This window comes from Nyctereutes procyonoides, unplaced genomic scaffold (genome assembly GCF_905146905.1).
Source record: "Nyctereutes procyonoides isolate TBG_1078 unplaced genomic scaffold, NYPRO_anot_genome, whole genome shotgun sequence".
NCBI lineage: Eukaryota > Metazoa > Chordata > Mammalia > Carnivora > Canidae > Nyctereutes > Nyctereutes procyonoides.
The window spans coordinates 66,046,339-66,074,193 of NW_026575051.1; the positions used below are offsets into that span (position 1 = coordinate 66,046,339).

At 37.7% G+C, this 27,855-nt stretch overlaps 1 protein-coding gene across 2 annotated transcripts in view; it reads right to left on the reverse strand.

Annotated features, from left to right (window-relative positions):
• SESN1 (sestrin 1) overlaps positions 1-27,855 on the reverse strand; it is a 102,158-nt gene that overhangs the window by 16,017 nt on the left and 58,286 nt on the right. Inside the window, exon 1 of one of the 2 annotated variants that reach the window (XM_055330171.1) lies at positions 5,450-5,669. The exons of the other annotated variant lie outside the window; for it this stretch is intronic. Coding sequence (XP_055186146.1) covers positions 5,450-5,551 — 102 coding nt within the window. The 5' untranslated portion in view covers positions 5,552-5,669. Of the gene's footprint in view, positions 1-5,449; positions 5,670-27,855 lie in introns of those variants that run through there. 2 annotated transcript variants of the gene reach the window in all.

The following is a 27,855-nucleotide window of genomic DNA, read 5'->3' on the forward strand; positions in this document are numbered from 1 at the left end:
CCGATGTGGGATTCGATCCCGGGTCTCCAGGATCGCGCCCTGGGCCAAAGGCCGGCGCCAAACCACTGCGCCACCCAGGGATCCCTATTATTCATTTTATACCTAAGAGACACTACTATTCTTGAGGCTTTAGTACATAAAAAGGTAGTATTTCAAATGGAGGAGAAAAGGATTATTCAACAAATAATCTTGATACAACTAGAAAATCTAAACTGCCACTCAGAAAAAAGTGAAGTTGGAACCATAAATCATACTTGACTCCACAACAAATCAGAGGTAAATGTAAAAAACAAAAACAAAAACAAAACATTAGCGTTAGAAGAAAACACTCATGGAATGAAGTTAGGCCTAAGAGTGCCATAAAAGCCCAGACGTTACACACTAGGAGACTGATAAATTTGATGACATAAAAATACTTTCACATGGGAAAAATAAACATATAAAAAGTCAAAAGCAAACAGAAAACTAAGAAATACATTTGCAACTCCTCCATCAAAAGGGTTAAATTTCTTGAATACATAAGATTCCTACAAGTAAGAAAGAAAACCCCCAACAAGTTGATAGAAAAATGAAGGACATGGACAGTTCAAAAAAACGAAATACAAATGGCTGAAAAATTATCACCCTCACAATAAACCTTCAAGTTAACTACACAGAGATACTATTTCTCACCCAAAAGATTGCTTAAGATCAAAAGTTTAGTAACAGGCTGTGCTGAAGAGAGGTTGAGAAGTAGTCATTCATTACTTTTATGTTTCTGATGTGAGTGTTCTGAACTGTGAGGAAATTCGATAAAAAAATACGTAAGTATAAACTACTACAACCCACAGAGAGGGCATTTTGTAATAATGATTGAAATTAAAAAGTCAGAAATCCTTTGAGTCAATAACTTCATCTTAAATGTTAACCTGTACATGTCATATGTAAAAAGACAATCACTGCAACATTGTTTCTAACAGTATAAGATATAAAACAATCTAAGTGCTCATCAACAGGACTATTTCAATGTAGTATGACCACAGACTGGAATAGCATGCAGTCCTTACAAAGAATGAAGCAATTCTACATGAGTTGGCTTTAAAATATCTCCAAGATAGATACAAATATATATAGGTAGATATAAGTGTATATATCTCTATATAAACATATACCTATATTACCATGTTATTAATATTAGTTAATATATTATTGATATATTAATATATCAATCATATTATATATTAATTATATCTATATTAATTAATTATATCTTTATTAAAACATATATATATACGCACACACACACAGTGTGTGTGTGTGTAGGGAGCAAAGTGCCTAATATGTATGTATGTATTATGTCACTACCTGTAAGGAGAAGGAAAACATTAGCAATTCCATTTCTAGGACTTTACATTTACATTAGCAACATATGGGTGGCATATATATATTTTTAGTAACAAGACTGATAGCACATGGGCTTCAAAACAAAAAGGCTGAATTATATTATTTGGTTTTGTTTCTATACCAAATATATATTGAGCTCAAATATATATCGAGCTATCATAAAACAATAGCTTTAGAATTCCAGGAAACTATCAGTGTTTCAGAAATGGAGTATCTTCCTATAGGTATGGCCAAGGGTCCTTCCCAATGGTCCTATGTAATTGTCAAGTCTGTAAAGTCCACCCCTACAGCCAAATTTAGTGATTATAATAGTTATCACTGTCTCCCAATTCCTTGCCTTCAATGGGCAAAACCTTCCTTCCCAATTCCTTTAAAAATATATTCCTTTAGAATGAAAAACTATGTGTGTTCAAAGAAGGATGTTAATCAAAAGCAAACATTCTTGGGAATGGATTATAGTAGACTATTATGCCAATAGCCTCTTAGTGTTAAGGTCATATTCATTTGTCGATGAGGTATAAGTCTGGCAAGAAAGCTGGAGACAGTAAGTAGAAAAACTGAAGAAAGGAATGGAAAAAAGTCTCTGACATTTGAGATTCTAATTTCATTATTTTCCTTAAGGCTAGTTCCAGATAAAGTTTTACCCAGCTCACACTTAGACTACCAAGGTTAATTTCCTACTAAGCTGAAGAGGTTGTGACAGGTTTGTGCTATTCCTAAAAAGGAGAAAGGGAAATGGTAGGAAGGAAAAAGAGAGGAAGTAAAAGACAGACTGGGGGTGAGGGAAGGGAGACACCGATTTTCTTAAAAAAAAAAAAAAAAAATCACCACGTCTTTCTCAAAAAGAGTTGATCAAGACTGATATAATGGAAAATATAGTTAGTGCTACTCTAAACTCACATCAATTTACTCTCCTAGATTTGAAGGCTAGACTCAAAAAGATGTCCCTTGTTCTCCTTCTTACTTAATAGACTAGGTACGTGAGAAGGATACAAGAATATGACTTGATGAACTCTAAGACTCCATTCCAATTTATCCTAGTCTAGATTCAGGCAGGAAAGAGATTTTATAATTTATATTTACAGATATCAAATTATATATATTTATATAACATAAGCTATAAAATAATTACATATGATATTTTAAAAATATTAGTACATAATTTGAAATCAAGTACTTAGTTCTGTTAGTGAGTGATGGAGAGAGAGGCCGAATCTAGGAAATCTGGTTCCAGAGTTGGTGTTTTTAATTTTTACTCTTTTGAGCCTTTTAAAGAGTTTCTGATACCTAAAAGGTCCTTCTAGATACCACTGTTAGCATAAAACAGTATTTTTGGTTCCTAAAAGGTTAAATGTTTCAGTTTTCTGGAAAATTCATTTTTGAAACACTTCTTTTCCTAGTCAACATGACAAATTAGTTACTGCTCTATTTTCTAGCAGGTACTGATTTAAAAAAGGTACGGCAGGTCTTCAATAGGGTGATCATAAGCCAAACTAACTGTGTTTCATAACTTCAATTATGCCTTATCTGTAGCTGTTAAAGAAAATGAATTACAGACCTTGAACAAATTTTGGCCAATCCAGATTCTAAGAGGCAGAGCTGCCAACAGCAAATGGCCTTGTTTAAAAAGCAGATGTAGATGCTAATCACAGCACAAACCTCACAGGCTCTTGGTGAAGGTGTGGCTGGCTGGAAAAACTAACATGGGAACTAACAGTTCTCTCTCCTCTCAACAATCCTCCTAATCAGCATTTTGAAAAAGAGAGCAACAGCCTCTGCCATGACAACACTGCTGCAAATCTGACATAATACCTATTTTTTCATTAGTGTATAATATATATTTATATATATATAACACACTCACTTTCACAATATGAAAATTCTTAGCAAATGTTGACAGTACCGCAGTATATACATATTGTATGTTTCACTGTGTGAATCAGTGTTTGTACACTAAAAGTACTGTTCTAATCATAATTTCCCAATTTACTAAAGGTACGTTTATGAATCTATAGCAATAACCTTAGGTGAAAAGACGAATGATTTGCCACAAGTACAAAATAAAAGCATTTCTTGGCTTATGGTGTCTACCCACTTGCAAAACCGGTTAAGAAGTAAATACAATTGGACCATTTGAATGATTTTTCTCACAACACTTGGGCCACTTTTAAAAAACCGTCCAGATGTTTAATGCAAATAACCACAATACTGATACTTTTGTTTTAAAAAAATTACAAAAGCAGTATCGGCTTTTTCAAACAAACTTCAACAAGACAATGATAAATTGTGTAACAAGTGAGAGCTCCCACTGCACTCTTCCTTCTTTCGGGGAATCACTGCTTATAGCTGGGTGCTAGCCTTCTGACATTAAAACATTTTGAAGAGAAATACGGAGGTGTAGAAGTGTTATTTTAAAAAATTCCTGTTCTAACAAATATACTGGTGCTTCTTTTAAACTTGTCATTAACTGTACTTGGGGGAACTTACAAATATTGGAAGTTCAGATACCTCTTTTTCTAGTATCCAGACTTCTATGAAATACATTCTAAAAAATAACCCACGGGCTTCAAATTACTGGATTTGTAAGGCTGACTTAGCCATATGTGTATCCTACACTTTAGTCGGGAGTTCCATCCCTGAAAAGTGTTTCATTTTAAAGCACCATGGTAGCCTGCTATGTGAAAAGGGTCATGTCATTGATTCTTTTGGTAAGGTGATGTTTTCCTATAAGGCACTACTTCCTAACTTATTTTCCCACATGTTGGGTGTGTTAAAAATAAAATTCAACTCTACAGATGCTTCCTAGTTTCCTAAACGCAGTCCCATAGGCACTATAATCAATGTGCAAGCTGAAATGTATCTATCTCTTTATCTTCCAGTTTACGTGGCTATATTTAGAAATTCTAAATCTGTGCAAGAACCAGGATCCTGCGCACAAATACCACCAGAAATAACAGATCTATTCAAGCAGGATAACTGGGGATCACTTCTACTCAAAATGAGAAGAGACAGGTTATGGCCTGCAAACAGAAACCATGAATGCTATTTCAACCCTTGCACACATTTTTCTTTCTCTGATGGACTTTCCAAAGCAACAGTTACATTAATTATTGCATTATCTGTAAACAGTCAAGCGCGTATCACCCACCTACAAATGTCAAAATCTAGAAAAGTCTGTTCTACATCCGTCCTGACAAGGTGTCTTCATTTAAGGCTGCGTGAATGCAGGCGGCACGCTCGCCACGTAAACTCCATTTACGAAGAAATACAAATCCTAAAACTGAGTCATTTAAGTGGGCAATGCTGCAGAAAAATTACTTTCCATCTAGATTTCTTGAGCTAAGGCAACGCAGTGTTTCAACTCAGATTTTAATCACAGTTTCTTTCTCCTTTGTCGCCCTTTGAGTCAAAAGGCTCAAATTTTAGCTGTTCGGTTTATTAGTGACTTTCAAATGGGGCGCTATTTACAACCACTTAGAAGCCTACAGCCCCCCCCACCCCACCCCCCGGCTATTTCAGGCACAAGAGATGCTAATAAACACGGCGGCCGCCGCGACCTCAGGCGCTGGGGGCACTCGTACCCCAGGCAGCACAGTCTCCACGGATGCAAACAGTTTTTTTTTTTTTTTCCTTTTTTTAAGTAGGAGGCAAAGGGAGCGGAGGTCACTGCTAATGGTTGTGAGACGACGCTCAGGGGAAAGAGCGAATCCACGGGCGGCTCCACCTGCAGACTGGAGCCTCGATCGGCCCCGGCTTGCGGAGACCTGCAGAGAACTCGGCGTTACCGCCGTTTCCGAGCCGTGCAGCGAACCACCGGCCGCCGCCTCTGCAGCTCTGCAGCCTCTGCAGCCTCTGCAGCCTCTGCAGCCTCTGCAGCCTCTGCAGCCTCTGCAGCCTCAGCGTTTTCCGCTCGGGGCCGACTCGCCGTGGAAACCCCGTCCCCGCCCCCCGCCCCCTCCCCCTCCCGGGAGCGTCCTCCTCCTCCGCGGCCGCGGGGCGGCTTCGCGGCCGGGGGCAGCCCCCGCGCCCCGCCGGGTGCCCGCCCGCCCGCCCCGAGCCCGGGTACCTCGTCCTGGCCGCGGCCCCCGCCGCACTGCTTGCAGCCCAGCAGCTCCGAGACGGCCAGCGAGGCCGTGTACGCCGCGTTCGCGGTGGCGGCCAGGCGCATGTCGGCGCGAGGGCCGCTGCGGACGAGCGGGAGGGCCCGGCGGTGCGGTGCGGAGGCGGCGGCGTTGGCGGCGGCGAGCGCGGACCTGCGGGGCTCCCGGCTGCAGCGCCTCCGTCAGCGCCGACCGTGGCGGCGGCGCGGCCCGGACAAACAAGCCGCGCGGCCCCGCCCCCGCCGTCACTCCGCCCGCACGGCGGCCGCAGGCGCCAATCCCGGCCCGCGGCGCCGCGGAGCCCCGCCCCCTTCGCGCGCGGGGCGGGCCTGGAGGGGCGGGGCCACGGAGGGGGCGGGGCCCGGGGCGGGGCGGGCCTGGGGGCGGGCCCTGGGGGGCCTCGGCCGCGGCCCCCGCCCAGCGCAAAACCGCCGCGGGCGGCCGAGCTCCCCCCAGAACCTAAAGCTCCCGTCGCGGACGAGCTCGGTCGGCGGGCCCCGTGGCCGCAGGGCGCAGCGCGAGCCCCAGGCGCCAGGGACCGGCGGACGTGCCCCTGCCCCCAGCATCAGCAGTCGGGAGCCTGCCCTCCTCGCACCCGCTCACGTCCACGTACCTCGAGCCAAGGAGCATCCAGCCTCTGTGCTGACCCGGACACCGCCGGGGAGACCCGAGTTCGCTTTACGTTTCATGAACTATTGAAATCCCCCTCGTCCTGTCCCATAATGCCCAAACACTGCTGAATGGGCCCGGAATGTTGGAACAAGTACCGGACTATGGCCTATATTCAATATACAATTAGTTTTGGTGAGCTACGTAGAAACTATAAATGTCACTCTCCTATGCAGATAATATGCCTCGGTGGCCAATCTCTGCAATTCCTTTTTCTTTTCGAGTATATTCGAAGGCTTTAAAATTTTAATGTTCTCTCCTAAGTGCCCTGGGTTCTAAAGAAAGAATTTCCTCTATGAAATCTGATGAGGAACTTGAGAAAACATAGGTTACAAAGGAGCATAAATAACTGCTATTGTTGGACCCGGAGAGCGAACCTCTCAAGTCCCGTGTTAACCCTATTTCCTTACATGGCCTCATTAACTTCTTTTAAAAATCAACTAAATAAGATCTCTCTTTTTTGCATGCTTGTTCTTGTGTTTTCAAAAGCTTACGTGTTCAGGTTAAAAGAAAAAAGAACATTCTGACAGAAGGAAACAAGCAGAGTGTATCAATAAAAACTGACAGAGAACCAGGACTCCTCCGTGCAAATAAGGTTCAGTCTTAGAAGTGAGGTTACAATGTCTCAGAGAAGACATTGTAGCTCTTATAGCTCTTAATATGTCATTTTAAAAGTAGGTTAAAATGGTTACTTTTTATCTTCTCGAGATAAATAAGATAAATGCTGTTATGTTCTCATAGCTGCTTTTACAAATTGCTAAAGCATGCAAAAAACTTTTTACTGGTCAAGAAAAGCAATTTTGGTTAATATTAACATAAAAGAAAAGGCTACAGAGGCTTCCACTGTCTCTCCCTTTGAGCACAGCCACAAAAGCAAACAGTGTAATCAAATGCCCACTCAGTCACAAACAAGTAGCAAAAATAAACGGAATAAATCATCCAATTTGCAGCAATAGCCTCCAAGATAAACTGGTTGTAGATGAATACCTTGGAAACACAAATGGACTTGATACATGAGGTTCAGAGCCATAATGCTAGATAATGAAAGAAGTATGTGAAAATGATGGCTCCGTTTCTGTAAGAGTTGAGCTGTGATTTTTATCTTCTGGAAGGGAGAAAACAGTGGGGTTAGTTGTCTAGTAGGGCATAGCCTTGTTTATGACATTAAAATTATGTCATTGGCAAAATGGAAAGTGCTTAACTTTCTATTTTTTAATGAGAGGCAAGGGAAATGCCTGCATTTAGCTAACCCAAAAATGGTTTAAAATAATTAAATGCCAAACTGCAAACTATATATATAGTAGGGTTTGATCTTAGAGCTTGATAAATATTTACTGAAGAAGCATACACTGAAATTGTATAGTAAACTGCAATTAGGATTACTTCCTCCCACCCACCCCCCAGAAAATTTCAGTTTAATTATTTTGATGCTGCCTTGCATAAAAAGAAAAATAATTTTAACTCATTCTAATTCACCGGTTTACTGAGGACCCTCAAGTCATTAAATGTCAGGAATCCTTTATGGTATCTATAAAGACTGACTTAAGTTCTTCAGAGAGTTCTAATTTCTGCCCTTTACAATAGAGCAATATGTTTAATTAGTCACTTTATTCTCCAACATAAAAGGGTTGTTTCCAAATAAATCTATAGTAACCAAGAATTCCAACCAATGTACTAACTTGCAAATATCTCTGTGTAGATTTCACTTCTGGAAATGATTTGTTTCAAATCATTCAATAAAAAGTTTGCAATTTCCAAAGATTTTGCTTCTTGAGAAGGCCAGATGTCTTGAAGGTATTTCTCCTAATGAGAAAATAACTGATATTTTATAATCAGTTAGGGCTGGGCATGTCATAAGCATATAATAAACATCTGCTTAAAAAATGAAATCTTGAGCACAGAACAGTAATTGGAAAGGATTATGCTTTTGATATTTATCACAGTTTATCATTATAGGCCAGCAGTTACTTTATAAAGTCTGCTATTTAAACATTTCAACATTTCTTCTAGGAAGAATCCTGATATCCAATCTAAGAAGTAACAGTCATTCTGAAATACTTCCTTTCCTCTAAAAATGTTTTGGTAGACTTAGCAGCATCAAAGTGAGGTTTTTCTATCTGTCTTTAGCAGTAATGGTCGCAACTCTTAATTTTCTCAAGAACGAGGTGACATACCTATGTAAAAGCAAAGTGGTATCAAATGACTTTATCTGAGCTGAGAACTATGATGTATTAGAGAGTCTGGACTTGAAGTTTTGGTGTAAGACAGGCTTCCTGAAGGAAGAACATCTGAACTGGAGCTTAGAGGTTTGGTGGAGAGGTCTTGGCATGAAAATTTAGGGGGCGGACAGGAGGGAAGGCTTGAGAGTAGAGAGTTCTAAGCAAAGGAACCAATACGCGCAAAGGCCCAAAGGTAGGAGAGAGAGAGTGGTCCAAACAGGGACACTAAATAAAGCAAATTTATTTGGTCTGGAAGGACGGGAGTACGGACAGAGAGTTCAAGTAAAAGATCAACAGTAAGGAGGGAACTTGTTCAAGCTTCATTGAAGAATGTAAATTTCATTCTTAAGTTGACTGTGGAGTTACTGAAAGTTTTAAACAGTAGAAAAACATCAGATTTGCTTTTACTAAGGTTTAGAAAAATATACTAGAAGGGGCAAAATTGTGGAGACAGAGAGATGAGCTAGCAAGGCTGTTGAGGCAGTATGGTGGGTCTGAACAATAAGAATGAGGCAAAGTATAGAGATGAAGGTGGGTTTTCTCTAACATATTTCTTGGGAAAGGAAATCATGGCTCATACTCTTGTTTTTGAAATTGAGGAAATTTCAAATTAGCTGCTGTCTGACCAACTGGGTTCCCTACTCCATTAGACTTTTAAAAATATAGTTAATTCATGGAACAGGTGTATTTTAGTAGAATGCTTACTAGGCCAAAAGGCATAGTCACACTTTCATGGACCACATATTAAACCTTGAATATTCCCATTAACCAAAGGAATTATATTAAAGTACTACAGATTTGTAGATCTATTCATTAGAATAGGAATTCTATTTAATAACTGGTTAGAAAAACACACATAGCAGTGGTTTCAGCCATTAAACCAAAGAACGTCTTTTAAGAGTAGGCTTAAAGCATTCTTGAAAAATGTCCTATTATCATTTAAAACATTTAGAATGAATACTGGTTTATAAGATTACTTCTGCTTACTAATTTTGTCAAGATTTTTTTTCCTGCAGCTCATATCTTCCTGTTTTTATATATATAGCTTGTCTGCTAAGCACTTTTTTCCTTTCAACATGTTTTGAGTACAGTGAGATCCTTTTAGCACTGAACTTTAATTTTACATTGTTCTCTTATTTGTCCTCTACTTTTCTCACTTCTTCAATTTAATTTTTAGAATTTATCACTTATAAAGGAGTAAGACTGTTGACAGATCTTTGCCCTCATTTTATCCTTTGGGATTTCTTCTTTTAGAAGTGCAGTTTTAAATCTCTACATAGGGCTTTAGAAACATAGGCTATCACCCATATTAATAACTAAGCAGTATTCCAAACAATGTCACTGGTTTTATTTATTTTTTTTTTTGTTTTTTTTAAGAAATATTTTTTTTAAATTTTTTTTAAATTTATTTACGATAGTCATACAGAGAGAGAGAGAGAGAGGCAGAGACACAGGCAGAGGGAGAAGCAGGCTCCATGCACCGGGAGCCCGACGTGGGATTCGATCCCGGGTCTCCAGGATCGCGCCCTGGGCCAAAGGCAGGCGCCAAACCGCTGCGCCACCCAGGGATCCCTGTCACTGGTTTTAAATAAGAAAATCACATTCCCCTAAAGAATAAACATGTTAAATTGGGGTTAGATTTTCCAGGCTAATAAAACTAGTAACTTACCAACTTCTACCTATCTGTAACTGACATGTATACGGCAGATAATTATTTCTACTTCCAAATTTATAAAACAGAAACTCATAAGTATGGGTAACTTGTCCAAGATTGTAAAAGTGGCAAAATGCCATCAGGGATTAGAACGCAGGTCTATCTGAATCCAGAGCAGCAGAAGCTGGGTTGCTTTTTTTTGGGGGGGGGGGCATAGCCTCATTTCCATTTTTATTATTTTTTTATAATAAATTTATTTTTTATTGGTGTTCAATTTGCCAACATACAGAATAACACCCAGTGCTCATCCCGTCAAGTGCCCCCCTCAGTGCCCATCACCCATTCACCCCCACCCCCTGCCTTCCTCCCCTTCCACCACCCCTAGTTCGTTTCCCAGAGTTAGGAGTCTTTATGTTCTGTCTCCCTTTCTGGTATTTCCCACACATTTCTTCTCCCTTCCCTTCTATTCCCTTTCACTATTATTTATATTCTCCAAATGAATGAGAACATATAATGTTTGTCCCTTTCCGATTGACTTATTTCACTCAGCATAATACCCTCCAGTTCCATCCACATTGAAGCAAATGGTTGCCTCTTTTAATGAGCATCTTACAAATTTTGATAACTATGTATTAGTCTCAGTTCTTGATTCTGAGGACAAAAGGGAAGGCAGAAAAGAAAAGCTTCTCTCCCTTTCTTATACTGAAGATGAGATCTGGTTTAGAAAGAAAAGAAAAGAAAAAAGAAAAGAAAAGAAAAGAAAAGAGAATAGATGAAAGAAAGAAAGAAGGAAGGAAGGAAGGAAGGAAGGAAGGAAGGAAGGAAGGAAGGAAGGAAGGAAGGGGTGGCTCAGTGGTTGAGTATCTAAACCCCTTTGGCTCAAGTCGTGATCCTGGGGTCCTAGGATTGAGTCCCATATCAGGCTCCCCGCGGGAGCCTGCTTCTGTCTCTGCCTCTCTCTGTGTGTCTCTCATGAATAAATACAATCTTAAAAAAAAAAAAAAGAGTGAATGAATCATGGAATGAGTGAGCTTGGTCTTTGAGAACTTCTCTTCTCTACTTCTCATTCCTCTTAGTGTGAGGCCTTTAGTAACCTCATGCTACCTACAGCTCCTCTTCTACAGAACTCACCTGAATCTACCCTAAGACTCCACCTGAGTTTATTTGGTTTGGAAGGAGGCACTCATAGTACCCTTATTCCTCTTAGAATAACTGGTTAAATGCTAAGAAAAAAGGCTTCTTAAACCAATTCACACTATTTATTGTATTAAGTACTTATATCTCATACTAATTTATTTAGTCTGACTGACTCCATAAAATCAGAATTTTTTTACTGCTGTATTTTCAATGTCCAAATGCCTAGCTCACAGTAGACCCTCAATAAATATGTACTGAATGAACTCCAGAGATATTTCTATTAAAAAAAAAAACTTAACTCAAGTGAAAGCTTAATAATGAATTTCAAGTTCAATATTTAGTTTATGAAAGATTTAGGCCATCTAGACAAACATTTTTGGAGGTTTCTGGTCTACTATACAGGCAGGCAGACTCTGCTAGGGAATCAGCTTGTCCTTGGGTTGAGCTCTGCTAAAGCAACTTCTGTTTTTCATAGTCTTTCCCCATCTTCTCCTTGGGAACCCACAGATACTTCCAAGCTTTTATTTTTTATTTTTGCTTGCTTTCCTTGCACTACTAAGATAGCTATATAGGTTCAGGCAATGGTATACACGGCTCACTTGTTAGGTCAGGCAGGTATTTACAAGTCAGATACTGCCTGTATACATACCATTGTTTGACAAGATTCATTGAGTATTCTGTAACCAAGTTTGGCTTTCAACATCTTTAGGCCTAAGGTGAAACAACAGGAAATAAAGTGTCTGTTGCCATCTCGTGATTAAATGGGAGACCTCATTAAAAAATGCTACAATTTTTAGAACTGAATTCTCTGCATTATTGTTGAGTTAAATAAGAATTGGTTTTATCTGGAATAGGTTGAGGTTCAGGTAAAAAGTTGAGTGTGGCGGGAAATAGGAATTTATCACGTATGTATGTAGGAGCTACTGAAAGTTTTAAAGAAGGAGAAAAAGGAAGTGATACAAACTCAAAAAAAGGTAACTGAAGACACTAAATATATGACATATTTAAGTAGAAAATATTTCTCAGACCATGTACATATACTACTCTACTGTATAATTTTTGAAATACTTTTTGAGGAGCTGGATTTAAACGTTATCTAAAAGTATATGAAAAAATATTTTTTAAATTCACAAAGTACTTCTGTTTGTGAGCACAAGGCAAGAGCACAAGGCTGGTTTTAATATGTAACCTGTAATTTTTTAAAGTTCGTTTATTTATTTTTAGTAATCTCTACACCTAATATGGGGCTTAAACTCATGACCCTGAGATCGAGAGTCAGATGCTTTACCAACTGAGCCAGTCAGGCACCCCTAAAATCTTTTAATGGAGTTACTTTTTTATTTATAAAAACTATCCTCACCTCTCTATCCATGCCCACCCCACCCCATGATTATTACTACCATGTAGGGAATAGAGATTTACAATGTTTTTCTTATACAGCTCAAAGACTCTCCACTCAGGTCTTCTGTGATAATCTTGAGTTGTAGGCCCTTTAATCTTTTAAATTACCTTCTTTCTTTGTCCCTCCTGAGATCTCTTGTTTTCCAAGAAGGTATTAAGTTGTAGGGCCTTAACCTGGTCACAAAGTACAAGGCCACATCTAGGGACTACCTGAATGTTATTAAGCTTCTCAGAAATAAAATGCCATTCACTGAACTTTCCCATCTGATCATCTGCTCTCCAAAATCCTCACTGTACCACTGTGGGCCATTTTCCTCTTTGTCCACAAAGTACATATAAATTCAGGGCATTGCAGTTCAACAGAGATGTTTATTTTTACTTATCACTACTATCTTTTTGGTTAGCTAAAAATACCCCCCCCCAAAAAAAAGAAAAAAGAAAATAGCTAAGGCCATTTAAAAATTATGCTTTTTACATGAGCTCAATTTTTTTTTTTTAATGAACTCAAATTTGAACAGAATTCAAGATCATTTCATTTGTAGTAACAGAAAATCTGGTTTTCCTAATTTTTGGCAAATGATTGAGAAATACTCAAATACGATTTTATTCAGATATTACAAATTGGAGAAGGTAGTATTCATTCTTAATTTGTTATAATGCTAATTTTAAAAATACATTTTGGCATAGGTTTATGTATAGATGTCAGTGCTATTTTACCAATTAACAGAAATCTTGATATAAGCATTCAATCATTATTTATAGAATTTGCTGAATGCCAAATTACATGCATTTAATTTCTTAAATCCTATGAAAAAGCAGAAATATCTTGAGTTTGGGTGTCTATTTTATTTAGACTTAACACCTTTCACATAAGTCACACAGACTGGCTGATGGCTTGGGACTCTGTCAGGGAGCATTAAATGGGGAGTCATCTAGTTTGCTGCCCAATTCTGAAACAGCCAGGCAAACAAAAAACAGAAACCTAGTCTGTAAATCTCTTAACAGACCGTCCAGTTTTAGTTCCCTCAAATTTAAAATGAAGGGCTGGTGAACTTCATAGTCTCTCAAACTTTATTTCAGCTCTAAAGTTCTTCTCTGTTAATATAATTCCTGATTTTTATCAAGAGTTACATGCTTTAAGCTAACTAGAATCTGACCTCCTCCTGGACCAGACTTTTCCATTACTAGAGGTTTTCAAATTGTATTCCTTAGAATCCATTTCTTACAGGTACTTTAAAGTTATACTATGAAATATTAGATTTGAGCTTTCTTTTTCAAGGCAACCTACAAATATATATCAACATTAAATGTATTGGAAACAACTATAATAATAATTTGTTGCCACTAGAAATTCGTTCATAAACTAAATAAAGTTTTCACCATCTCTGTGAGTACAGGTTAGAACATTTTTGTAAATGTGTCAGTGATTAGGAAGGGTGTAGTTAATATGTTCTAGCCTTTAAAAGAATTCATGGCTCTCTGCATCTACTGGAGTAAAACTATAGCAGTGAGTGGACTGCTACAACATGCGGGTATTTTGCTGTGTGCATCCAGATTTCTGGGATATTATGTATACAAGAAAATACAGAAGTAATACTGCAGCCATAACCTGTAACATCTTAATTTGTTTAAAACATAAAATATCAAGTCATTGTTTTGATTTGATAAATAATTTAACTTTATTTGAACTTAAAGCTATCATTACTAAAATGCCAGTTTTAGATATTACATATATCTAAATTCAGATAAATTCTAAATCAGAATTCTGGTAATAGTAATACTGTTTGACTAAACACTATGCTCACAAAAATATTAGTTACACATTTGAATATCACTGCCTTATATATACATCGCATCTGATCTGCATTCTAGAACTCACCGTGGGTTTGAGGATGCATGCTAGTCTAAGAGCTCCCTGCATTATTCACCCAAGGCTTGGATCTGGCTTTAAGGTTCAGAGAATGATCCAAGGATTTCTGCTGGTTCCAGCAGAATGCAGGGGGGATTTAGTTCAAAGTCTCACTCCCATCAATGTTAAGTAGAGCCTTAAAAAAAAAAAAAAAGGCTCTTAGAATCACAATGTTTTAGGGCAGTCTACTGAATTATAAACCACGTTTGCCTTCCCATAGAACTTTCATTTAGCCTGTCCTGGATATGGTCTATAACTAAAAGGATAATCAATCCTTCTAGCTCTACTCCGAAAAACATGAAAAAGTCAATCCTATCCTTCGGTGACATACATGCCAGCATTAGCAATAAGAGCTTTTATTCTAAATCACAAAAATTTGACCTAAAAAATGTACAATGAAGTAAAAGTACAAAGTAGTACTTTGAGATTTTTATCAACAATGAAGATATTATTGATAACCAAATAATCTTTTCTGTTTGTAACAGGTAGGTTCTTAAAGTTTGTTCTCCACAATTAGAACTTACTTTATTGTGAATTTGAAGTCAGAAACTTCAACTTTCCAGTATTTAATGAGATTTAAAAAATTAAACCACAGTACTTTAATTTGCACAAGCATACAACTAAAACCATAAACTCCTAAAATATTACACATCAAATTTACATATTGGGGCTCTGAAAAATATCTGAACTTCAAAAGATATCAGAAAAAAGTACATGGGTCAGGAAAAAGAGCAAAGCAGAGTCAAAAGCAGGATGCAGTTCAAGTAGGTCACACTCAACTTTTAACTTTTTCTATGAGCAAAAAACAAGCTTAGCAACAGCTTTCAGCCAACCACAAAGCAAACAGGTAAAAGACTCAACCATTCCAGATACCAATGAGGTCCAGCCTTCAATGTTTTTTTTAAAAAAATTATACAGTGTCAGATCAGAGCATATTATAAAACAGGATATACTGTCCTGAGTTAAAAGTAACAAAGATAAAATCTCTTTGCCAAACCTTAAAAAAAAAATCAGATTTTAATAACATAATGATAATTGTTTTCATCCTTGCTGTGCCAGATAATCATACATTAGTATCTTTAATGTTAGTGTAATTGTGACAAAATATAAAATGTTCTTTCTTGTTTGCGGATAGAGGATAAGGGTGGGAATATCTACAGGAAAAGATTCTTCTCTTTTTAAATTCCCTACTACTCAATTTCCAAAATTCATGGGAGGGGGGCAACAATGAAGTATTATAGTCCAAATCCAAAAATATGAGTAAAAATAGTCACATACAAATATAACCTTCAAAGCAAGTAAGGAAACTAGACAGACTGCACAGTGCTATTCTATGCAATTTTTCTTCTTTATCACTCAATACATGTCCTTCTTTGAGAAGAAAATTTTCTAATGATTTAGGAAGGATTTTCAAGAGCTACAGATTTCATCATTGTTATGTTTAGTGCAAACCTCAGTATTTGCTCAAATTGACAGATTACTTGCAATAGAGACACAAACACTGTGAAACAAGATTTGATTTTGCTTTTGGCTTGCCAAAGTAAAGTATTCTAAGGCAGTTAATATTTTCTGTAAAAATCTTCAAGAACTACCTTCTGTTTTTTCTTCAAGTACTGCTTAAACCATTTGCTGGTTTTAGTTCCCTAAAAAATAATTATTTTAAGTAGATCAGCTTGACCAGTCATATCAATGATTTCCTGTACTATAAAACATAGGACATTTACTACTAATACTGTAGGATGCTGTCCGAAATATATGTCTATTTCCCCTCAATAGTTCATTATATTCTAAATACTCCAAGGAAGGGGGGGCAAAAATTAAATAGTACTGGAGACTAGCTCTAGATTTTATTTATTGGTGATACCTTCCCTTCATCCTTTTCCTCTATCCTCAATTGTCATAGATAGCTGAGCTGTGTGGAATCAAGAAAAATGGTAGTTTCCAAAACTGGAGCAGGAAGAAATAGAAAACCTGAACAGGCCAATAACCAGGGAGGAAATTGAAGAAGTCATCAAAAACCTCCCAAGACACAAGAGTCCAGGGCCAGGTGGCTTCCCAGGGGAATTCTATCAAACGTTTAAAGAAGAAATCATACCTGTTCTACTAAAGCTGTTTGGAAAGATAGAAAGAGATGGAGTACTTCCAAATTCATTCTATGAGGCCAGCATCACCTTAATTCCAAAACCAGACAAAGACCCCACCAAAAAGGAGACTTACAGACCAATATCCCTAATGAACATGGATGCAAAAATTCTCAACAAGATACTAGCCAATAGGATCCAACAACACATTAAGAAAATTATTCACCATGACCAAGTAGGATTTATCCCCGGGACACAAGGCTGGTTCAACACTCGTAAAACAATCAATGTGATCCATCATATCAGCAAGAGAAAAACCAAGAACCATATGATCCTCTCATTAGATGCAGAGAAAGCATTTGACAAAATACAGCATCCATTCCTGATCAAAACTCTTCAGAGTGTAGGGATAGAGGGAACTTTCCTCGACATCTTAAAAGCCATTTACGAAAAGCCCACAGCAAATATCATTCTCAATGGGGAAGCACTGGGAGCCTTTCCCCTAAGATCAGGAACAAGACAGGGATGTCCACTCTCACCACTGCTATTCAACATAGTATTGGAAGTCCTAGCCTCAGCAATCAGACAACAAAAAGACATTAAAGGCATTCAAATTGGCAAAGAAGAAGTCAAACTCTCCCTCTTCGCCGATGACATGATACTCTACATAGAAAACCCAAAAGCCTCCACCCCAAGATTGCTAGAACTCCTACAGCAATTTGGTAGCGTGGCAGGATACAAAATCAATGCCCAGAAATCAATGGCATTCCTATACACTAACAATGAGACTGAAGAAAGAGAAATTAAGGAGTCAATCCCATTTACAATTGCACCCAAAAGCATAAGATACCTAGGAATAAACCTAACCAAAGAGGTAAAGGATCTATACCCTAAAAACTACAGAACACTTCTGAAAGAAATTGAGGAAGACACAAAGATATGGAAAAATATTCCATGCTCATGGATTGGCAGAATTAATATTGTGAAAATGTCAATGTTACCCAGGGCAATTTACACGTTTAATGCAATCCCTATCAAAATACCATGGACTTTCTTCAGAGACTTAGAACAAATTATTTTAAGATTTGTGTGGAATCAGAAAAGACCCCGAATAGCCAGGGGAATTTTAAAAAAGAAAACCATATCTGGGGGCATCACAATGCCAGATTTCAGGTTGTACTACAAAGCTGTGGTCATCAAGACAGTGTGGTACTGGCACAAAAACAGACACATAGATCAATGGAACAGAATAGAGAACCCAGAAGTGGACCCTGAACTTTATGGTCAACTAATATTTGATAAAGGAGGAAAGACTATCCACTGGAAGAAAGACAGTCTCTTCAATAAATGGTGCTGGGAAAATTGGACATCCCCATGCAGAAGAATGAAACTAGACCACTCTCTTGCACCATACACAAAGATAAACTCAAAATGGATGAAAGATCTAAATGTGAGACAAGATTCCATCAAAATCCTAGAGGAGAACACAGGCAACACCCTTTTTGAACTTGGCCACAGTAACTTCTTGCAAGATACATCCACGAAAGCAAAAGAAACAAAAGCAAAAATGAACTATTGGGACTTCATCAAGATAAGGAGCTTTTGCACAGCAAAGGATACAGTCAACAGAACTCAAAGACAACCTACAGAATGGGAGAAGATATTTGCAAATAACATATCAGATAAAGGGCTAGTTTCCAAAATCTATAAAGAACTTATTAAACTCAACAGCAAAGAAACAAACAATCCAATCATGAAATGGGCAAAGGACATGAAGAGAAATCTCACAGAGGAAGACATAGACATGGCCAACATGCACATGAGAAAATGCTCTGCATCACTGGCCATCAGGGAAATACAAATCAAAACCACAATGAGATACCACCTCACACCAGTGAGAATGGGGAAAATTAACAAGGCAGGAAACAACAAATGTTGGAGAGGATGCGGAGAAAAGGGAACCCTCTTACACTGTTGCTGGGAATGTGAACTGGTGCAGCCACTCTGGAAAACTGTGTGGAGGTTCCTCAAAGAGTTAAAAATAGACCTGCCCTACGACCCAGCAATTGCACTGCTGGGGATTTACCCCAAAGATTCAGATGCAATGAAACGCCGGGACACCTGCACCCCGATGTTTCTAGCAGCCATGTCCACAATAGCCAAACTGTGGAAGGAGCCTCGGTGCCCATCGAAAGATGAATGGATAAAGAAGATGTGGTTTATGTATACAATGGAATATTCCTCAGCCATTAGAAACGACAAATACCCACCATTTGCTTCAACGTGGATGGAACTGGAGGGTATTATGCTGAGTGAAGTAAGTCAATCGGAGAAGGACAAACAGTGTATGTTCTCATTCATTTGGGGAATATGAATAATAGTGAAAGGGAATATAAGGGAAGGGAGAAGAAATGTGTGGGAAATATCAGAAAGGGAGACAGAACATGAAGACTCCTAACTCTGGGAAATGAACTAGGGGTGGTGGAGGGGGAGGAGGGCGGGGGGTGGGGGTGAATGGGTGACGGGCACTGAGGGGGACACTTGACGGGATGAGCACTGGGTGTTATTCTGTATGTTGGTAAATCGAACACCAATAAAAATTAATTTATTAAAAAAATTAAAAAAAAGAAAAATGGTACTTTCAATACATCATTTGGGAAAGACACACTTTACATCAAGCTCATATTTTCCTTGGGCTCTTAAATCTCAGTATCTTTTTTTAAACACAAGCCACCCAAATGTTACTGAAGGTTTTATCAGTTACTTAACACTCATATCTATATGCCAGGGACACATATATGTTTCTGTTAAATTCATGAACCTCTCTATGTATGGATATATTGGATCTACGTATTCAACATTCATTCAGTCAATATTAATTAACATCTACCATGAGACAAGTTTTCTTCCCTCCACGTCTTTTTCCTTTTTCCTCCCTCTTTCTTTTTATGATTTCCTGTAGTGATCCACCCTCTAAAGTCTTTTTGCAGTCTTAAAGGAGCACCTGGACTGAAGAATGCCTTAAACTACAAATGCAAAGAGGTACAAAGGGCTTGGAAAGCAGGATTCTGTGTTAAGGTGACATCTGATAGTTATTGTAGCAGCTAGGTAACGTGTGCCAATTGATTTTTCATCGATTTCACCAATAGCTCATATTTTTAGTCTCAGATTGGATTCTGGGAGTAGACACTATACTTCATGGTTTCAGATTTGATAATATTAATAGAATAGCTACATATTGTTGCTAGTACTTATCAGGTTTTTTCTAAAGCATTTTAAATGTATTTTAACTTTATATAAAATTTTAACTCATATTTAATATTTAACTCATTTATCCCTCATAATAACCCTTTAGATAGATGCTCTTTTCATTTTAGAAATGGGAAGCAGAGACAGAGAGGTTAAGTATTCGACCCAAGGTCCCATAGCAAGCAAGCAGCTTAAGGTTAGAACTCAAGCCAGTCGGACTCCAAAGGCATGTTCTTTCTACTATACCATGATGCTGCCTGATAATGTTTTAGGTTTCTTTCCACTGGTAAGATTCTAGTGATTGTGCATCCATCAGGAAAGAGACCAAGGACCATAAACCCTTCTCTTCAACCCTTCCTATCTTAGCCTGCACTATTTTCTATGTAATCTCCTCTCTATGACAGACTGTTCATCTCATTCTCTGTGCCCCACTCCCACCTCCAAAATCATTAGAACATCACTTCTCTCCAGGAAATCTGAACTTGTTCCCCACTGAGCCTACTGCTAAAATAGAAAATGATCCATAACATCTCTCAATATCCCTTCTCTCTGGCTCCTGCCTTTCTTATACATTTTAATCTGATCCCAGTTTCTTTTATTCCATTTACCTACTTTTGGTCCCTCTCTGAACCTTTATTCATTTCTGACACTTGAAAACATTCTTTCCTCACAGTTTCATTAACAATACATTATAATTTCCTTCAAAGGTCTTCTAAAATATCTTCTGCACAAAATTTTATAAATTTTGTCATACTGAATGAGGAATATCTTCTACCACTTTAGTTTACCACACTGTCTTTTAATCTCGAAAATACCATGCACTATGTTTTGGATACAGTTAATAATTACTATTTGTGGATGTACTTAAGTTGTGTTCACAGTTTTAAAGTACAACCTCAGAGTATTTATATGTTCCTTTTAGCTATGTTGAGAGTACATTCTCTTTTAGATGCAAGGATTTGGGAAGTGGAAGTGTATTAATCTTGCTTTGAAATTATAACTACTAGCACATGGAGTTAAGTATTTAAAAATACATTTTCATTATATTCGTTATATAGGGCACCAAAGAGAAAAACGATAGGTTTGAGTCTAACTAAAACATCATCAAAATAGTTAAATGAGTAAAATTATCTTTTAGAATAAACAAAATGTAATATTTTATGTAAAAAAAGTGAAAACATAAATGAAGACAAATTGGCACATAGTCATTATTAAAGTCACTCTATGAACTGGAATTTAAATAAAAACTTAAAAACTTTTTCAAGTAAAAAAGAAATAGTCACTTTTATAGACTTGAAACATTAGAAAATACCACAGTTTTTTCCTTAGTGGCTAAATATGGTATTGTGTACTCAAAAATATGAAAGAACTGAGAGTGATTTGGTAGGATTAAATCCAATGCTTGCTTACACATTCTCTCTCTCTCTCTCTCTCTCTCTCTCTCTCTCTCTCTCTCTACCTTGAGATGGTTCCTCCCACATTTGAAAATTTGGCCAAAATAGTTCATTATTATAGACTGCTGATATAGTAATACCTCATTATACCTGAATTGACTTTTTGGGGTCAATCTTAAGAACAGAAACTGTACTTAAAGGAAAACCTTTGCCCACCTCTCAGAGACAATTTATTTTACTTTGTGCAAAATTGTAACACACTTATTTATCTAGTTTCTAAGCCAACAGTAATTTAGAAGGGAGTAGGGACTACTGTTTAAATTGATAGCAGAGAAAATATGATAGCCATTTAATGACAAGGGAGGAGTCCGAAAAATTCTAAAAAGCAGAAACAAGAACTTGGACAGCATAATAGTAGGAGGCCATTTACTATAAGGATACTTAGTTCTAGGCTATAACTAACCCTGATAGTACCACTTTCTGATAACTAACCTCTCTAACAGTGATCCTTACTCATGTTGGACAAACCACCAAATCAGCTGGTTGTACAACATATGGCTGAACTGGCAAAGTAACAGAAATCCTCAGAAGTAAAAAATGACCAACAGAAGGAATCCGAAGAGATAATAATTCCTGAGGTTGGTAGTTATGGAAACCCAGTAATCTACAGCAAGAGCATGGGGAAGAGAAGACAAAGACTAGGACCTGGGAAATTAGGGGGTACTAGAGACTCAATCATAAAGCCAAGCCCCAAAGGGCTATATACTATCAATATACACATGAGCTAGGAAAAAACAGCCCATCTACAAAAGGAGATAGAAAATTTGCCTCTTTCACTTTTTCTTGGTGGAGAATTTAAGATTTCAACCCTCATTTTTTCCAGGAAGCACAATGAATCCCATGCACAATACTGAAATTCATATCTTGACATATAGTAAAACTGAAAAATTCCAAGAAAAGGGAAGATCTTAAAGGCTATCCAAGGGGAAAACTAGATTACCTATACAGTTTAAACTGACAGCCTGGTGTTTTTCAAGATTTATTTGTGTGAGAGAGAGAGAGACAGATAGACAGCAGGGGAAGGGACAGAGGGAGAAGGAGAGAGAATCCTTGGGCAGACTTCCTGCTGAGCAGTGGAACCCAACAAGGCCAATCCTAGGACCTTGAGATCATGACCTGAACTGAAATCAGCAGTAGGCCACTTAACTGACTGAGCCATTCAGGCACCCTTGACAGACTGTTTTTTAATAATGGAAGTCAGGGGACTATGGAATAGTATCTTCAAAGCACTGAAAGAGGAAATGGCCCCTCTTAAATTGTATTAACATATGAAACTGTCTTTTAAGACACATTTTAAGAGATAAAAAGTTTACCACCAACAGATCTTCACTGAAGAAGCTTCATTTCAAGAAAAACCAAAATGATCCTAGAAGGAAGTGTGAAAAATACCATGTAGCCAATAAAGAAAAGGTTCTTAGTACCTGAGATTTTCATTCCATGGGTAAAATTCTTACCTATGCAGAACAGTACATTCTCTAAGGATTTTGAATAGCTTTGTGTGAACATAAGCTTCATTTCTCTTGGTTTGGAGAGAAATAGCTAATTCCTATAATAGTTATAGCTTTAAGTTTTTAAGTAACTGCCAAACTTTTTCCACGGTGGTGGAAAAAAATTTTACATTACTACCAGCAATGTATGAGTTCCAGTGGTTATATACCTTCATCAACACAGAGCATGGTCAATATTATTTTAATCAATCTAATGGTGTAGTGCAGTAGTTCTTACCTGGGGATGATTTTGCCCCCTAGGAAACATCTGACATCAGGATTAATTTTTTATTTTCTCAACTGGTGGGTAGGTGGGTTGCCACAGGCACGTAGCTGGTAGAGGCCAGGGGTGCTACCAAATATAGTACAACACATAGGGCAGCCTCTCACAATAGAGAATTATCTGGCCCAAAATATTAAGTGCTGAGGTTAAGAAGCCCTTGTGTAGTAATATCTCATTTTGGATTTAACTTGCATATCTTAGATAACTATTGACATTGATCACATTTCTAAGTGATTATTGGTCATTTATGTATTTTCAGTTCAAATAATTTGCCCATTTTTGAAAATTGTGTTGGCTGTCTTGTTACTGAGTTCTAACTATACTTTATACATTTTGGTTTTTTTAAATTTTTTTTATTGTTTTTTTTTTTTTTTGCTTTATACATTTTGAATACAAGTTGTTTGATATATGTGGTTGTGAATACTTTTTATCCAGTCTATGCCTTGTCATTTCATTTTTCCTAATGGTGTCTTTCAAAGATCAAGAGTTTTAAGCTTTTTAAATTTTGATGTAATCCAATTTATCAATTTTTTTCTCTAATGTTTTATGCTTGTATAGTCTAAGAAGCCATTGCCTGCCCTAAGGTCACAAAGATTTTTTTTTCCTGTTTTCTTCTAGCAGTTTTATAGTTTTAGGTTTAACATAATAAATTTTATTATATTTGAAAAGCAAACTAATAAAGTGTTTCTCTCTAGGGAATGGGATTATGAGTGAATGGTATTTACTTACTTATATATCTATTGCATTTATCCTCTGCTATCATGATTAAAAGTTCCAGCTACAGATAACTTTTTGGGGTAGGGAGAGAATGGGAGGAGGGAGTATAGCTCAGACAGGGCTAATTTTGCTTTTCTGTTCTAGTGACTAGATCTGATCCTAAAGTTGGCTCCTACATTGCCAGATATGCATGTTAAATTAAGTACTCTGATAATTTTTTATTACATTAACCCATATAGCAACAAGTAAAGTGGTCTTTCTTCCAGAGATTCGAGCAGGCAAATACTGGAGTATATAGGGTTAAACAACATAGGTTTACTTATAGTATGCTTGGGTCATAAAAAGGCATTTCTTAAAAACAGTATTAACTGATGCCACATGGAAAACTGGGCAGCATATACCATAGAAACAGCGAATCCTCTACTTAAAAATGATTCCCAACCACCCCCCGACCCCCCGCCAATCCCAGGACCTTATACAGAAAAACAAAACAAAACAAAAAATAGTCCATGGAAGCAGTGTGCTGGGCAAGGAGATCTTCTATTATTCTTTTTAAAAGATTCTATTTATTTATTTATTTAAAGAGAGAGAGAGAGAGAGAGAGAGAGAGAGCAGAGGGAGAGGGACAATCAGATTCTGCACTCAGCATGGAGCCTAATGTGGGGCTTAATCAAGGAGATCCTTTAAAAAAAAAAAAGCTGCTTCTTTTTTTTTTTAAAGATTGATTGATTGATTTATTTATTTATTTATTTATTTATTTATTTATTTATTTATTTATTTCACAGGTAGAGGGAGAAGCAGGCTCCATGCCTGGAGCCCGACGCGGGACTTGATCCTGGGACTCCAGGATCGTGCCCTGGGCCAAAGGCAGGCGCTAAACTGCTGAGCCACCCAGGGATCCCCCCCAAAAAAGCTTCTTAAACCATGGTTATTTGTATCAATAAATAACCCCCCAAAATATTCCAAGAAGTCTGCCGCTGAAGAAATGAAAAATGGTACTGGAATTGCACAATGGTGCACACTGGTGATTAGAAAAGGTATCTTTGAACTAGTCTGAAGATTATCTTGAAGAATGTACATTAACTATCTCATGTAGATTTAGATTCCAGATTGTTCACTTGATAATAGTCTAAAATTCTTACAGTTTCATACCTACTCTGAAACAGAGATTTAGTGTATAATGATCATGATTTCAAGATACTTTTCTACCCTCTGTACTTAAGAAAATTGTTTATTATAGAACATTTGCAACAATGTAAGCAGTAAATGGAGGAACTTAAGTAGCAAAAAGTGTCTTAAATTCTACAAGGAATTTCAGAGAGCTAACATTTATAAGAATTATAGAGCTCTGAGTCCTAGAAAGACTTTTTCCTAGCCACTGATAACTAAAGATGCTATTAGAAACAATGGAAGCCATGGTTTAAAATACAGTTATTGTACCAAAAGGTGGTCTCAGGCTAAAGACACTGTTCTACTATTCAGAACAATTTTTATGGGTAGCAGGGATAATTCTGCTTTATTAAGTATTTTTCTTGAGAACAAATTATTGCCAAAAATGCTGTGAATACTGACTTTAAAAAGTTGCCATCTTTCTACCACTTCCTCTCCCCTCAATCCAGTCCTTTCCCCAATAACAACCAGATCTGTCTACTCTGTTTTTCTTAGTTAAGAAAGGAAATGTTCATTATTTTCCTACATAAATTTGTATTCAATTAGTCAATATTACTGAGCTTCTTCAGCCCCTCAGTAAGGTTCTTAGATACAGTCAAAGCCTGACGGATAACACAAGTTCTTAGATATTAAGGTAACCACCCTCAGAACGTTAAAACCCCCCTTCCCTCTCACCTTGCCCTAGTACAAGTGGCAGATAAATATTAGTAAAATGGCCATTTAACTTGGTCATAGATTTTCCTGACACATGGGAATCAGGCTCACATGTCTGCTTCCTCGAATTCTCTCCATTCTTTGGCCCTCATTAGCTTGAGCAAGACCCCTAGCTCTGGAACCTTCAGAATCTATGCTTTAGTACCTGACCAGAAGTCATTGCTAGGGCCCCCCCCTCTGACCTGGGAATCTGGTCTAATGAGAGGTATAAATAGTAAGAAGAAGAAGAATGAGTTCTGAAGAAACAAGGATATCAGAAAACTACTTAGGACTATGAATGTCCACAGAGGCATGAACAGTGCAGAGCGTGTGTGTGTGTGTGTGTGTGTGTGTGCGTGTGAGAGAGACAGACAGACAGACACAATGGGGGATTTATCAATAGATGAGGCAACTGAACTTTTGTTCATGACTCAAAACATTCTTTCCTTAGCTGCCTAAGTGACTTCATCCATGAGTTTGAGAATAGGGTAGGTAGAAATAGGGGAAACAGGGAAAGAATAAACATAACCAGGACCTGAATAAGAAAGAAGTCACAGAGAAAAAAATATATGTCTGAAATTCTCAAGATCCTAAGGTCTTGGAAAGAACCATAAAATCTCATGTTATGTAATGAATAGGACTCTACATAGGAACTGTGGAACAAAGAGTAAAATGTATACAGAGTTCTACAGTTCACAAATTTCACAGAGTGACTTGTGCAATTTCTCACGACAACCTTGTGGGACAGATCTCATTATTCCTGTATTACCCAAGAATAAATTTGTCATGCAACAGAAAAGTGGCAGAGCTACATGTCAAAAGTAAGTCTGTGTGACTTTAGGTCCAGTGCCCTTTCCTTTCCACCTCTCAGCAGTTACAAATGCAGCTTCAGGACTTCAGTGCATTGCCCAGAGTGAGGACGTGAGCTTTGTTGCTCAGGACCCAGGAAGCACTACTGGAACTTTGAGACAGCTTGGGGCTGAGACCACCAGGAGGAAAATTTTTATTGTACACAGTCCTGACAGCTAAGGAAGGGGGCTCTGATGAGGTTTCTCCCAGAAATTTCAAAAATAGATAGTTTCTGTGGAGGAGGTCTGGTCAAGATTTATATTCTGAAAACTTCCAGTTGAATAATTGTGGGCATAGTGAGCGTCTGACCATGGAAGACAGATGTTCCCTTATGCATGCTTTTAAAAATTCTTAATGAAAAAAAAATTCTTAATGATTATTTTCCCATGACACTGATGTGATTTAAAATATATTGAAAACTGAAGAGTAGATGTTGTTTAAATATTTAATGTTTACCAAAGGCAGTAATGTTTTTAATTTACTATTTTTTAAACTTCCTTTATTTTCAAATTCAGAAAGTATATACATGTGTTGTTCAAGTTTTACATTCATCTAGCATACTTTTTTTTTAGATTTGTTTATTTATTAGGAAAGAAAGAAGGAAGAGAGAGAGTGCAGGAGTGGGGGAGAGGAAGAGGAGAAGGACATATAAACTCTGCATTGAACATGGAGCAGATACAGAGCTCCATCTCACAACACTGAGATCTTAACCTGAACCAAAATCAAGAGTCGGAGGCTTAACCGACTGAACCACCCAGGCGCCCCTGGCATACTTCCAAATTTACTTTCATTGGTTATAAAATGAGAACAAAAGATGTGAGTAATCATGCTATTTTACAAATTGTCAGGAGTTTTCAGGGGAATCTTAAAATGGTCAGGAGAATCCTAAAATTTAGTCCACTTTGTTCAAAGTATCCTACACTGCTAATTTGAATGCAATTCTGTAATCTTTCTGCATGAAGATGCTATTGATTTCAGCACAGTATATATCTACATTTGATATTCCATGATTATTTGAGTAATGTTATTAAAAATAGAATAAAATGAAGTGAAATGCAGCTTACGAGGCAGCCCTCAGGGAGCTTACAATCCAGTTGATGATAAAAGATTTATAAACAGAAGACACTAATACTGTGCAATATGTAATTATGCATTAAATTACATGCCACAAACTGCAAATATCCAGGAGTATAAAATATTAGTAAAGGCTTAGAAATCAGGTAGAGGGGAGTAGAACAGAGGAGAAAACAAGGTGGATGACCTCAAGAGATTATAAGGAGACTGCCTTGGCTCTGGCAGGGGGATGTGAGTTAGTCAAGGGTGGGAAATAGGTTAGGGTCAGTTGTGGGGAGCCTAGAAACCCAGTGACAGGAGACTCGATAAAGCAGGAGGCAATAAAG